Source organism: Odocoileus virginianus, chromosome 1, assembly GCF_023699985.2.
Source record: "Odocoileus virginianus isolate 20LAN1187 ecotype Illinois chromosome 1, Ovbor_1.2, whole genome shotgun sequence".
Taxonomy (NCBI): Eukaryota; Metazoa; Chordata; class Mammalia; order Artiodactyla; family Cervidae; genus Odocoileus; species Odocoileus virginianus.
Window position 1 is genome coordinate 104,341,811 of NC_069674.1, and position 13,833 is coordinate 104,355,643.

Below are 13,833 nucleotides of genomic sequence, written 5' to 3' on the forward strand. Positions count from 1 at the left end.
AGTTTTTTTTCTTGAGCATGGCATTAATTCCAGTAGAAGTGTTTTTTCTGAACTGACATAAGCCATGTAAATTGTTCCTGATGCGTGCTTAATGCATAAAGGGAAGTCAGTTCTGGAAGTGATTACTTTTAATTAACTGTTAAAAATAAATGAGAGTGTCTTGCATTCATGTTGTTCCAAACTTCTGAGGAATTCAAAGTAGGTTATATGGGTATCTGATTGGCATCCAGGCTCTGCTGTGAGTGGATCTGTGGTAGAGAGGAGCTGAGTGATGATGGATCTGTCTATCCAGGGACATGGCACCCTGCACCAAGGTGTGTGGTCAGATGGGACAGATGTTAAGCAACTGTTTTTTGCAAGTCTTGTGTTTGCTGCTCAACTCTAAGACTAGCATTGTGATTTTTGCCGTCTTATGGAACTATTTTTTTTACTCTCGCTTAAAAAAAGAAAAAGCTTCCATTTTGTTATTACTTCTCCATGGTGTCCATAGTTGCTCTGTGTAAAGAACCTGCCTGCCAACACAAGAGATCCAGGTTCAGTACCTGGGCTGGGAATGGTCCCCTGGAGGAGGAAGATCCTCTGGAGGAGGAAATGGCCCACTCCAGTATTCTTGCCTGGGAAATCCCATGAACAGAGGAGCCTGGTGGGCTACAGCCCATGGAGTCGCAAAAGAGACATGACTGAACGACTAACCAACAGCTCCTTCTCCGTGATAGATTTAAGGAGTAAGAAAAAAAAAAAAACTTGAAAAATATTCTAAGAGAAATGCTTCAGGTATCTGGAATAGTGCAGGATGCATTCATCTTGGGATTCTATTCACTAGGCTTTTTTTTTGAGCATCTGAGTTTAGTGACTTAGATGTAAAGAATTGTACAAAAGCCTATGGAAAACACTGAGATGGCTGTGATGTGTCCCTGTCCCTCCAGGAATGAATAATTGGGCAGGTGATGGCAGGCCATAAACAGTACCCAGTGTGATGTAACAGCAGATCAAGGTTGAACGGCACAGAGTGAAGTGAGTGGCCTCAGAGCTGTAAGTCTAGAGAGGGCGGCCCCATGGCGGGAGTGGAGCCTGAGAGCAGGGAGGCAGGAATGGGCGGAGTCAGGAGGCAGGAGTGTGAGAAAGGAGGGCTCAGATAAACTTCAGCCTCAGCCTGGAGGGTAGATTGTGCTCTAATTAGCTGATGGTGTTGTACCTGGGACAGCAGCTCAGGTGTGGTCTGGCTGTCATGAGTGACAGGGGACAGCACAAATCTGCAGCAGGATGGCCCCGTGTTTCAGAGGGTAGAAGAGACCCAGGTAAGGTGGGGAAAGCATAGGTGTTGAAGCAGGCGGCACCCAGAGCTACAGAGTAGGGCTCTGTGCTAATTAAGTGGGCTCAGCTGCAGGAATCCCAGGATTCAGGGAGCCAGGAAGCCAGCAGTGCGCAGACATTGGGAAGCAGGTGTCCTGGGAGGCTGTCACTAAGGTCAGAGTCTCAGCCCCCACCACAGCACCTCCAGCTAAGCACAGCCCAGGTTCAAGGCAGAGGCTGGGCTGCGAAGTACAGCAGCGCCGCGTTCCACAGAGTGCAAGGCAGAGTGAAGCAGGAAAACGCGACCTGACGCTGAGTGTGATAATATGCAAACAGAGGGTCTTCTTCACCAGTTGTCAGGGTTAGGCTGTCATCAGAGGACAGAGACAGATTCAGAGACAGGGAAGGAGGCATTGGGATATTCATGATTGTGATGCCGTGACTCCTAAAAAATACTGTGCTAACCAGAGGGACACAGGAACCTGCGATGTGGGCCCCTGTCTTATCAGACAGGATTCAGCATAATTTGTGGTAATTGCACTTACTTGTCATCCTCTTTCATTTTCCAGACAGACGTGAATATATTGTCAGTGAATTAATGCTGAAATTATACCGCTCAAATGTCACAGTGATTTCAGAAGTACTGTGTGAGCTGTAAAGTGCTTTATACACTTATTTTATGATTGTAAAAGGTTTCAAATAATACAAACCAAAAGTAGCACAGAGTTGGCTGAAAGCAAGTGCTGTTTCTAATACGATTTTGACTTTATGGTCTATTTTTTTTCTGCCTTCAGTGCTTTGGGCTTCTCGGGGTGAACGGAGCTGGGAAAACCACCACTTTCAAAATGCTGACCGGGGACCTGCGTCCAAGCTCGGGACACGCTGTCGTCAGGACTCCCTCGGGGTAAAGTCCAGATTTCATCACTTTACTGCCTGTAGAGATGATCATCAAGTCCAGAGAACCCCAGCCTCCCCACCCATCCTGTGTTCTAAAGTCAGAGGAGGTCACTGCCTTCCAAATTTATTTCCAGTGACCACTGCTCACAAGAGGGGGAAGAAAGCCTCCAAAAGGGAATGAAACGGACTTGATGTTTCCGGGCAGAGGGTGGTGAAAGCCGCCCAGGGCCATCCCCTTCCGGCGGTGATGCTGGCTGCTCTGCCCCGTGGAACCCAAACGGCTGGGAGCAGCCAGGGGCTGGTTCTTCTGCTTTGCCGTCGATTGGATAGAGCTTCAGACGTGCCCGCTGCCGTGTAGGGGCTGGAAGGGGCAGGGCGATTTTCATGTGTCTTGCCCCGAGACTTTGTCTTTCTGGCAGTTCAGCAGTTTTCCACCTGCCCCATCTGTGTGCCATGCATTTGTGTCCTGGTAATCCTGCAGCTGTTCCCCACTCCCTCCCTGGACCCTGCCCTTCTGATTATCAGTGCTGTATGATAGGTCCCGGCATATACCTTTCTGCTTTTCCTGCTAGAGTGAATTAATTGTGACTTGATAATAGATTTCAGAAACCTCTCATTGAACTGACATAGAGAAAGCGACAGGCATTGTGCTACGTTCTCTGAGGGTCGTTATATAAACAGCCACCAAGTGCTCAGTTTCTTGGCCTGTCTACCAGGAATCCTAGAGTTATCTCTTAATAGACTTGGAAATAATTTACTTGAGATTTTTATATATAGGTTCAAATAAAGTCATGGAAAACTTTTCAAAAATATCGTAAGTACTCATTAATAGTCTCAATGGGCATGAGTTTGAGTACACTCCGGGAGTTTGTGATGGACAGGGAGGCCTGGCGTGCTGCGATTCATGGGGTCACAAAGAGTCGGACCCGACTGAGCGACTGAACTGAACTGAAGTGAACTCATTAATTAGCTAATTTTTTTGCATTGACAAACAGTTATCATCCATCTATGATGTGTCAGGCACCAGGAGGACAGAAATTTTTCCTCTAATACTAAAATCCAGTGTTAATATTTGTATGTCTCCTTCTTGTTTAGTTTAAACATACATAGGTGTCTATGTGTATGTATCTAATTTTATCAGTTATCTGCATATGTGTATGTATGTCAAGTGTAGATGATTAAATTTGTGGAGAGAAGCATATTTTAAAATCAGACACGATTATAAAGATCATTGTGTAGACTTCATTTACACTTATTCCATGAACATTTCATAATCCTCTTCAGTGATTGTTATTAAAAGTTTTAATTTTTCACAAGCCTGGTGGGCAGGCAGTTTCATTGTTAGATTAATTTACATTTCTTTAATTACTCATGAACTTGACAGAGTGCTTTCCCCACATTTATCTGTTGCCTAGGGTTTCTTTTTGTCAATAGCCATCATGACTATGGTTCTTTTTTATAAGGTTGTCTTTTTTACTCATTAGGTAAGAGTTTTTAATACATTCAACTGGCAATATATTCAATATTCAATATCTTCAACATGCTTTGTATGTATGTTTCAAGTATTTCCTGTTAGTGGTTCCTTGTATTTTAACTTTGTTTTAAAAATTTGTGTATAGACATTCACAGGTTTGATAAGACAGTTTGTTCTTTTTTTCCTTTGTTATTTCTTCCTTTTTGAGTCTTAGAAAATTCTCTTTCAATGATGATAAAGCTGTTTTCTTTTCAGAGGCTTCTTTTCTACATTCATGTTTCTCATTTGCATGGAGTCTTATGTTTGAACATATGGTGTAGTGGAAATATACTCTGCGTTCTTTTCCGATCCGTGATCTGAGTTCTGGTTTGTCTGAGGCCTTTTTCGCAGCCATGTCTTTTGTGTGTCTTCTTTGCACCGAGCTTTCAGCTAGGCTGGGACTCACTTCACCTTCTCCTGCTTCAGATGTATGCTGGTGAGTTGGTCCCGCCTGACTGTCTTCCCGGTGTTCATTTCCAGAATAATCTGGACTACTTTGGTAACTTTATGAGTTAGTTGTTATTTTTAGAATCACTTTGGTAACTTGTATAAAAGTGTCACAGTGTTTCAATCTTGATTGAAATGGAGTCAAATTTATTTTATACTTTGAATCAGAGATTTACATCTCTGTGATGAGTTTGTCTTTGTCCTTAACTCTGGTACAGAGCCATTCATTCAGGTCATTTGAAAAGCATCGTTGACTTGTTTTGCGCTTTTCTCTATAGAATCCTTGCACATCTGTTTTAGATCTGCTATGAATTTGTCTTCATCAGGAGGTAATTCATCTCTTGAAAGTGGAAAGTGTTAACTGTGTCAGATTCTGTGTGATCCTGTGGACTGTAGCCTACCACGCTCCTCTGTCCATGGGATTCTCCAGGCAAGAATGCTGGATTAGGTTGTGATTTCCTTCTCCAGGGGATCTTCCTGACCCAGGGACTGAACCCGTGTCTCCTGTGTCTCCTGCATTGCAGGCAGATTCTTTACCCACTGAGCCACCTATACAGTAGTATATATGTCAATCCCAAACACCTAATTTATCCCCCACTCCCACCCTTACCCTTTGGTAACCATTAGTTTCTTATGTCTGTGGATCTATTTCTGTTTTGCATATAAGTTGTTTTTTTCAATGTAGAGAAAAAAATGTAAAGCTGTTTTCACAATTCTCACTGGAGTTTTAATTGACTTTATATTGCATTTATATTAATAGATTAACTTGAACTGGTATGTGAATGTTGGTCTTTTCTGCAAGCCTTCTGTATTTTCCATTCATTGAAATAAATCTAATTCCTTTAAAAAAGTATTTTATTCCATCCAGAATACAATATTTATCCTAGTAATTCATGAAAATCTTCCATTTCTCCTATAGTAATGCTTCTGATTCCTATTTCCTTTTTGCTTTCCCTAAAACCATCCAAGCAATGTTCAATGGTAGTGTCTCTTACTCACCTAATACTAGTGTTTCTTTTTATTTTTTCCTTCATTTTCTTCTTCCAACTTTATTGGGATATAATGGACATACAGCATCATTTTATAAACCTGTGTATTTAAGGAGTACAGCATAATGGTGTACATATATCATGGGATGGCTTACATATATCATGAAGTTATTATCACAAATTTAGTGATCATTGATCATCTCATATAGATATAAAATAAAAGAAAGAGAGAAAATTATATTTTCTGTGCGATGAGAACTCTTAAGTTGTGTTCTCTTAACCACCGTCACGTGTAACATACAGCGGTGCTAATGGTATTCATCCTGTTGTACATTTATACCCCTAATACTTATTTATCTTATTACTGCAAGTTTGTACCTTTTAGCTGCCTGCATCAGATTCCCCTTTCCCCCCATTCCTGCCTCTGGTGACCCAAATCTCATCTCCCTTTCCATGAGTTTGTCAGTCTAAAGTATAATGGACCTATAACACTATGCTAGTTCCTGGTGTGCAACTTAGTGATTAGCTGTTTCCATACATTATAGCAATATTGCCAGGGTAATCTAGTTACCATCTGTCACCACGAAAAGTTATTATGTTATTATTGACTATATTCTCCACACTGAACATTTCATCCCTGTGACATATTTGTGTCACAAATAAAAGATTGTTGATTATCAATCTGTCCTTTTATTTCTGCAGCACACTCTATTTTGTCAGGAATATAAATATTTTCTTATTTGTTAAATTTCATATATCATTTAAACTTAACGATTCGTAATAAAACTAGTTGTTTTGTTAAAAAAGTCTGACATTAAATCCATACTATTAATTTGTTATCGTTTAGTTCTTCAGTCATGTCTGACTCTGCGACCCCTGGGACTGGGCTCCTCTGTCCGTAGGGTTTCTCGGGCAAGAATACTGGACTGGGTTGCCATTTCCTTTTCCAGGGGATCTCCCCAACCCCCAGGGATGGAACCTGCGTCTCCTGCACTGGCAGGCAGCTTATTAACTGCTGAGCCACCGTGGAAGCCCTGCTGTTAAGTTACTTCTGTTTTTTTTTTTTGTTATTTTGACAGCAAAATATTTCTCTCTTCTAATGAACCTATTTATTTATTTATTTTATTTATTTATTTATTTATTTATTGAAATAAATTTTTATTGAAGTGTCGTTGATTTACAGAGTAGTACTAGTCTCAGGTATGCAGCAGGTTGACTCAGTTACATGTATATTCATCATTTTTTATACTGTTTCCATTTAGAGCACGTTACAGAGTGTTGAATAAGGTTCCCTGTGCTATACAGTACGTCCTTATTAGCTAGCTGTTTTATATATAGTAGTATGCATAGATCAGTCCTAACTTCCCAATTTATCCTTCTCCCACCTTCCTGTTTGGTAACATTTTTTCTACATCTGTGACTCTATTTCTGTTTTGTAACCTATTTACTTAATTTAAAATTTTAAGTACCTACATGGAGTTATAACTATTATCATCTTAATATTTGTATTTTTACTTTCTCTGTACCTGTTTAGTTGTGATTTTTTTTCTATTAAATTATCTTTGTACTTTCCAGACTATGACTATTTTACTTTAAAAAGAATGAAAGATTGAATTTACCTAGTAATTCAAATGTTTTTCAGTTTCCAAATTTATTCAGTTTTGTCATTTTTTAACAGTTACAGAGCAGTTTATTTTACCCAAGTTTAAAATCAGTATTTAAAAAATAGATCTTCCATTTTGTTTTGCTTCAGCCGAGAAAACCACACACCAGTTTTTCTAATTAATACCTTCTAAAAAAATCTTGTTTTTAAAATTTTACTTTACTTTTAAGCTTTTTATTTTGTATTGGAGTATAGTTGGTTAATAATGTTGTGGTAGTTTCAGGTGCAGAGCAAAGTTACTCAGCCGTACATATCCATATGTACCGATTTCCCCCCAAACTCCCCTCCCAGCCAGGCTGGCACGTAGCATCGTGCTGGGCTCCTTGTGCTATACAGTAGGTCCTTGCTGGTTATCCATTGTAAACATAGCAGTGTGTACACGTTGCTCCCAGACGCCCCAGCTATCCTTTCCCTCCATTCCCCCCCGCAATCCTAAATTCACTCTCTAAGTCTCTGAACCTGTTTTGTAGATAAGTTCATTTGTATCTTTTCTCTCTAGATTCCGCATTAAGGGATGTCATATGACACTTCTTCTCTGTCTGACTTCACTCACTATGACAATCTCTAGGTTAAATTTTGTCATTTTTATCAGCCTTTCTATCTTACTTTTCTCAGTTTAGTTTTGTTGTTTTATTTCTAACATAATTTGAATGAATTTTAAAATCTTTTTCTTTAAATAATCAAACCAAGTCTATAGACATGTTTCTTTGTACAGCTTTATTTTAACCTTAAAAATTTCATAGGTGATATTATTGCCATCATTGCTCTGTACATAATATATATAATTTTGATTTCATCTTTCTAAAATGTACTTAGAAGAATATTTCTACTATCTCAAAATCTTATGTTTCTTGGTTTAATATATTTTTTAAAATGTCTTTAAAAATTTTTAATTGAAGTTATAGAAAAGAACATTTCGATGAATTTTTACAAGGTGAAATACTCTTGTAATCTGTGTCTCTCTCAAGAAACAATTCAGGACTTTTGTTCAGTCGCTCAGTCATGTCCAACTCTTTGCAACCCTGTGTACTGCAGCACATCATGCCTCCCTGTCCATCACCAACTCCCGGAGCTTGCTCAAACTCATGTCCATTGAGTTGGTGATGCCATTCAACCACCTCTTCCTCTGTCATCCCCTTCTCCTCCTGCATTCAATCTTTCCCAGCATCAGGGTCTTTTCTAAAGAGTTGGCTCTTTGCATCAGCTGGCCAAAGTATTGGATCTTCAGCTTCCAATGAATATTCAGGACTGATCTCCTTTAGAATGGACTGGTTTGATCTCCTTGCAGTCTAAGGGACTCTCAAGAGTCTTCTCCAACACCACAGTTCAAAAGCATAAATTCTTCAGTGCTCAGCTTTCTTTATGGTCCAACTCTCACATCCATATATGACTACTAGGAAAACTATAGCTTTGACTATATGGATCTTTGTTGGCAAAGTAATGTCTCTGCTTTTTAATAATGCTGTCTAGGTTTATCTTAGCTTTTCTTCCATGGAGCAAGCATCTTTTAATTTCATGGCTGCAGTCACCATCCGCAGTGATTTTGGAGCCCAAGAAAACAAAGTCTCTCAGTGTTTTCATCGTTTCTCCATCTATTTGCCATGAACTGATGGGACCAGATCTGTGACTTTCATTTTTGGAATGCTGAGCTTTTCACTCTTCTCTTTCACTTTCATCAAGAGGCTCTTTAGTTCCTCTTTGCCTTCTGCCCTAAGGGTGGTGTCATCTGCGTATCTGAGGTTATTGATATTTCTCCCAGAAATCTCGATTCCCGCTTGTGCTTCATCCAGTCCAGCATTTCCCATGATGTACTCTGCAAACAAGTGATATGACAATATACAGCCTTGACATACTTCATTCCCAATTTTGAACCAGTCCGTTGTTCCATGTTTGGTTCTAACTTTTGCTCCTTGACCTGTATACAGGCTTCTCAGGACGCGGGTAAGATGGTCTGATAGTCCATCAGTCACAGGACTGTTCCCCTTAAATCCCTATCCAGTCATTATTCCCCTTCAAAGGTAACTCCAATTATATTTTTTAAAATGTAAATTAGTATATTATTACAAGGCAAACTTTTTTCACCAAGATAAAAGCCACAACCCAGAACTTTGGCAGGTAACCCAGAAGCCAGTCTGCCTGCCCTGTACCAGCCACATCCCCTCTATGCAGAGGATCCTGTGTGGCTTTATCACCTGAGATTGCCCTGGACACGAGCGCTTAGACTTGCTCATTTGTGAAGATCTCATAGTAGTTTTCAGAACCTCAGTCTGCAGGTCCCCTCTTCCTTTCTTTCTTTCCTTTCTAATCTGCCCTTGATCCTGGGCCATTGGACTCAGAGAGAGCTGCCTGTGGATCACACAATTGTGTACACATGATGTGGCCTGAGGTGATGCTCTGTCCTGTTTCTTACAAGTTGCTACTGGATCCAGAGTTATAATCAGTCTTTGGGTCTGTCCTTTGGCACAAGTAAGCAGGCGGTAGTATTTTCATTTTTTGATTTTTCATCAGGAAGCATATAATATTTAGTCTTTCCCCCTTTTTTGATGCCTAATGCTAAGGTTAATGCATTAATTCATTGAAGATTGCAAAATAGTTATGTATTAACTCATCATTTTGTTTTCATTTACTAACTGGAATAATTTTATAAGGAGTTCCTGTTCCTACGTTTTATTTCAGTACCCAGGGGTATATTTCACATAAAAAAGGACAGTTAAATGCTTGCTATTGTTTTTCCTTTCTATCTATTCAGTTTTCAAGATAATCAGTTGATTACAATCACTCTGAGAGGTAAAAAATTAGGAGTTGTTTGCTTGTCTGTATTTGGTTTTATTATTCTAATTTTATTCTGCTAGATTTAGAATATATCAGACATTTACTTGTGCTTCATTATCCCTTTCACTTCTTAAGATGGCATTTTTCCTTCGTCTCCCCATTCCTCCAGTCTGGTTTCCTTATCCTTGTACTAGGAATGATGTTCTTAGATGTCAAAGATTCGGAGAGGTCTGATGTCCAGCAGCTGGTGTGCACTCCTCATGCAAGGACTGTTCCCATTCTTGGCTCCTGTGAGGTCAGTTGGAGACATGAAATCATATCTGTCTTACTCCAAAGACTGTATGTCTAATTGTTCTGCTATCTGTTGGCTCTTGTTTGTTTTGTTTTTAAGTTTTGTTTTATGTTATAGTTAATTTGTATGGGCTCTTAACTGTTACAATCACTGTGGACAGAGGCTGTATTAAACTTCGGTGAGTCTGTGACAATTGGTTAAAAAGTCAGTATTTGGAACTAATGTGTTCAAGAACAGAGAATAGAAAGAATTGATCAGCTGAGTGAGTGAGTGAGGCCTGTGGAGGTAGGGCTGTAGATCCTAGTTATTACCCTGAAGGGGAACCAAGCCCTGTGCACCCCAGGCTCTCAGCGGGTATGTTGCTCATTCTCCTATGCAGTCATACAAGTAGAAGGTGCTTTGCTGATTCTGTGGTGCCTTTTCCCTCCAGTTTCTCTGTGTGCACGTGCATGTGTGCTCAGTTGCTGAGCTGTGTCCGACTCTGTGACCTCATGGACTGCAGCCCACCAGGCTTCTCTGTCCGTGGTGATCCTCCAGGCAAGAATGCTGGAGCGGGTTGCCAGCTCCTTCTCCAGGGGATCTTCCTGACAGGAATCGAGCCCGCGTCTCCTGCTGTGGCAGGTGGATATTTCACCATGGAGCCACCAGGGAGGACACAAGTAGAGCAGTATCACTGCTTATGTGAACAACAGGTGCAAGTGCGCTCAGTCTCTAAGTATGTACGGCCAAAGGACCAGAGTTTCAAAAGGAAACAGAAGTATGTAGTTTCATTTTTTCAGCCCTGCAAGGTTGAGTCTCTCCTTAATAATCCCGTTCCGTCATTTGTCAAGTAATTGGAAAATGAAATTCAAATAGCTGATCTTGAAAGGAAGAATAAATTTGCATCCTTATAATGGCCTGTAAGACCCTTATTATGCTACATATCTGTGTAATTAGTTTAATTATAACTAGGTCACACTTGCATTAATTTTATTTTTAACCTTGATTATTTGTAGTGTTAATTGTACATTGGTATTCAAGGGATTAAATGGATAATTAGAACACAATGGGATTTTTAACAATTTAGGGAGTTGGTATATACCTTTTCTGCCTGGGAAGCTCATAATTTAACTGTTACCTAATTGAAACACAGCAACTCATTCATTTGTTAGATAAGGGCTCCTTTGGCCTCTCCTTTGAAATTATGTTATCAGAAACAGTTGTGTTTTCCAATTTATTAATTTTTGTGATTGCTTGTCCTCAAACTTGAGAATATTGCTGCTGTTTAGTTGCTATGTTTGACTCTTTTCAACCCCATGAATTGTAGCCTGCCGGGCTTCTCTGTCCATGGGAATTCTCTAGGCAAGAATACTGGAGTGGGTTGCCATGTCCTCCTCCAGGGTATCTTCCTAATCCAGGAATCAAACCTGGAGGTTTCTTTTCCACTGAGCCACTAGAGAAGCCCAAACGTGAGCATATGATGTGATTATTAGGATTTGGTTTAAAGGTTAGGAGCTCCTGGTGTAATGACAGCAGTCACTAAGTGGAAGACTGCAGGCCAAACCCCACCCACCCTGTTGTTAGCTGAGCACAGTGTCCAAGTGCTGACCAGCTCTGTGTTGTGGGCTTGGCCTCCTCCACCTTGTCTCATAATTATAGCAACCTTGAGAGGAGGCTGTTATCCTAATTTGAGGGAGAAAGAATCTGAGATTCACAGCACTCGAGTGGAGGAGAGAAGGCAGACTTCCCGGGAGGAGCAGAGGACTTGAATCCATGCTCATGACATATCGTCAGCAAATAACTGATGATTTGGAATCTGGGCCCATTATTGGGACACCAGGCTCACAGGAGACTGAGGTGCTGACTCAGAGCCCAGCTGACCTGACCTGGTCCCTCCTGGAATGAGCTCAGATGTGAAGGCTTCTCAGGGGGTGTAAAGCAGCTTTGGGAAAGGATCGGTGCATGCCGAATGTGTTTATAAGTCATATCCCGTCAGTGTTGTGGAGGCTGTGCCATTTTTTTTTTTTTTTTTTGCTGGTCCTACTGATAGAGATTAAAGTAAAAGATAAAAGATAAACTTAGTCACTCAGTCCTGTCTGACTCATTGTGACCCCATGGACTGCAGCATGCCAGGCCTCCCTGTTCATCACCAACACCCAGAGCCTACTCAAACTCACGTCCATTGAGTTGGTGCCATCCAACCATCTCATCCTCTGTCGTCCCCTTCTTCTCCTGCCTTCAATCTTTCCCAGCATCAGGGTCTTTTCCAAGGAGTCAGTTCTTCGCCAAAGTATTGGAGCTTCAGCTTCAGCATCTGTCCTTCCAACGAATATTCAGTACTGATTTCCTTTAGGATTGACTGATTTTATTTCCTTGCTGTCCAAGGGACTCTGGAGAGTCTTCGCCAACACCACAGTTCAAAAGCATCAATTCTTTGGTGTTCAGCTTTCTTTATGGTCCAATTCTCACATCCATACATGACTAGTGGAAAAACCATAGCTTTGACTATATGTACCTTTGTCATCAAAGTAATGTCTCTGCTCTTTAATATGCTGTCTAGGTTAGTCATAGCTTTTCTTCCAAGAAGCAAGTGTCTTTTAATTTCATGGCTGTGATCACTATCTGCAGTGATTTTGGAGCCCCCCAAAACAAAGTCTGTCACTATTTCTGTTGCTTCCCCATCTATTTGCCATGAAGTAATGGGACCAGATGCCATAATCCTGGTTTTTTGAATGTTGAGTTTTAAGCCAGATTTTTCACTCTCCTCTTTCACTTTCATCAAGAGGCTCTTTAGTTCTTCTTTGCTTTCTGCCATAATCATCTGCATATCTGAGTTTATTATTATTCTCCTGGCAATCTTGATTTCAGCTTGTGCTTCATCCAGCCCTGCATTTCATATAATGTACTCTGCATGTGATTTAAATAAGCAGAGTGACAATATACAGCCTTGATGTAATTCTTTCCCAGTTTGAACCAGTCCATTGTTCTGTGTCCAGTTCTAACTGTTGCTTCTTGACCTGCATGCATGTTTCTCAGGAGACAGGTAAGGTGGTCCGGTATTCTTATCTCTTGAAGAATTTTCCACAGCTTGCTGTGATCCACAGAGGCAGAGTCTTTAGCATAGTCCATGAAGCAGAAGTAGATGTTTCTCTGGAATTCTCTTGCTTTTTCTTTGATCCAAAAGAAACAGATGTTGGCAATTTGATCTCTTGTTCCTCTGCCTCTTCTAAATCCTGCTTGAATATCTGGAAGTTCATGATTCATGTACTGTTGAAGCCTGGCTTGGAGAATTTTCAGCATTACTTTGCTAGCGTGTGAAAGTGAAGTTGCTCAGTTGTGTCCAACTCTTTGTGACCCTGTGGACTGTAACCTCCCAGGCTCCTCCATCCATGGGATTCTCCAGGCAAGGATACTGGAGTGTGTTGCCATTTCCTTCTCCAGGGATCTTCCTGACCCAGGGCTCGAACCCAGGTCTCTCGCATTGCAGGCAGACGCTCAGACGAGATGAGTACAATTGTGAAGTAGTTTGAACATGTCTCTGGCATTGCCTTTTTTTGGGATTGGAATGAAAACTGACCTTTTCCAGTCCTGTGACCACTGCTAAGGTTTCCAAATTTGCTGGCATATTGAGTGCATACCTTAACAGCATCATCTTTTAGGATTTGAAGTAGCTCAACTGGAATTCCATCACCTCCACTAGCTTTGTTCATAGTGACGCATCTTACAGCCTGCTTGACTTCGCATTCTAGGATGTCTGGCTGTAGGTGAGTGATCACACCATTGTGGTTATCTGAGTCATTAATATCTCTTTTGTATAGTTCTGTGTATTCTGGCCACTTTTTTCCTAACTTTTATTTAATTATTTTTATTTCATTTAGTTCAAAATATTTTTTTTTTATTAGTTGGAGGCTAATTACTTTGCAATATTGTAGTGGTTTTTGCCATACATTGACATGAATCAGCCATGGATTTACATGTGTTCCCCATC

At 40.6% G+C, this 13,833-nt stretch overlaps 1 protein-coding gene across 1 annotated transcript in view; it reads left to right on the forward strand.

Moving 5' to 3' along the window:
• ABCA13 (ATP binding cassette subfamily A member 13) overlaps nucleotides 1-13,833 on the forward strand; it is a 335,379-nt gene that overhangs the window by 236,163 nt on the left and 85,383 nt on the right. Inside the window, exon 52 of the mRNA XM_070477641.1 lies at nucleotides 2,088-2,197. Coding sequence (XP_070333742.1) covers nucleotides 2,088-2,197 — 110 coding nt within the window. The remainder of the gene's footprint in view (nucleotides 1-2,087; nucleotides 2,198-13,833) is intronic.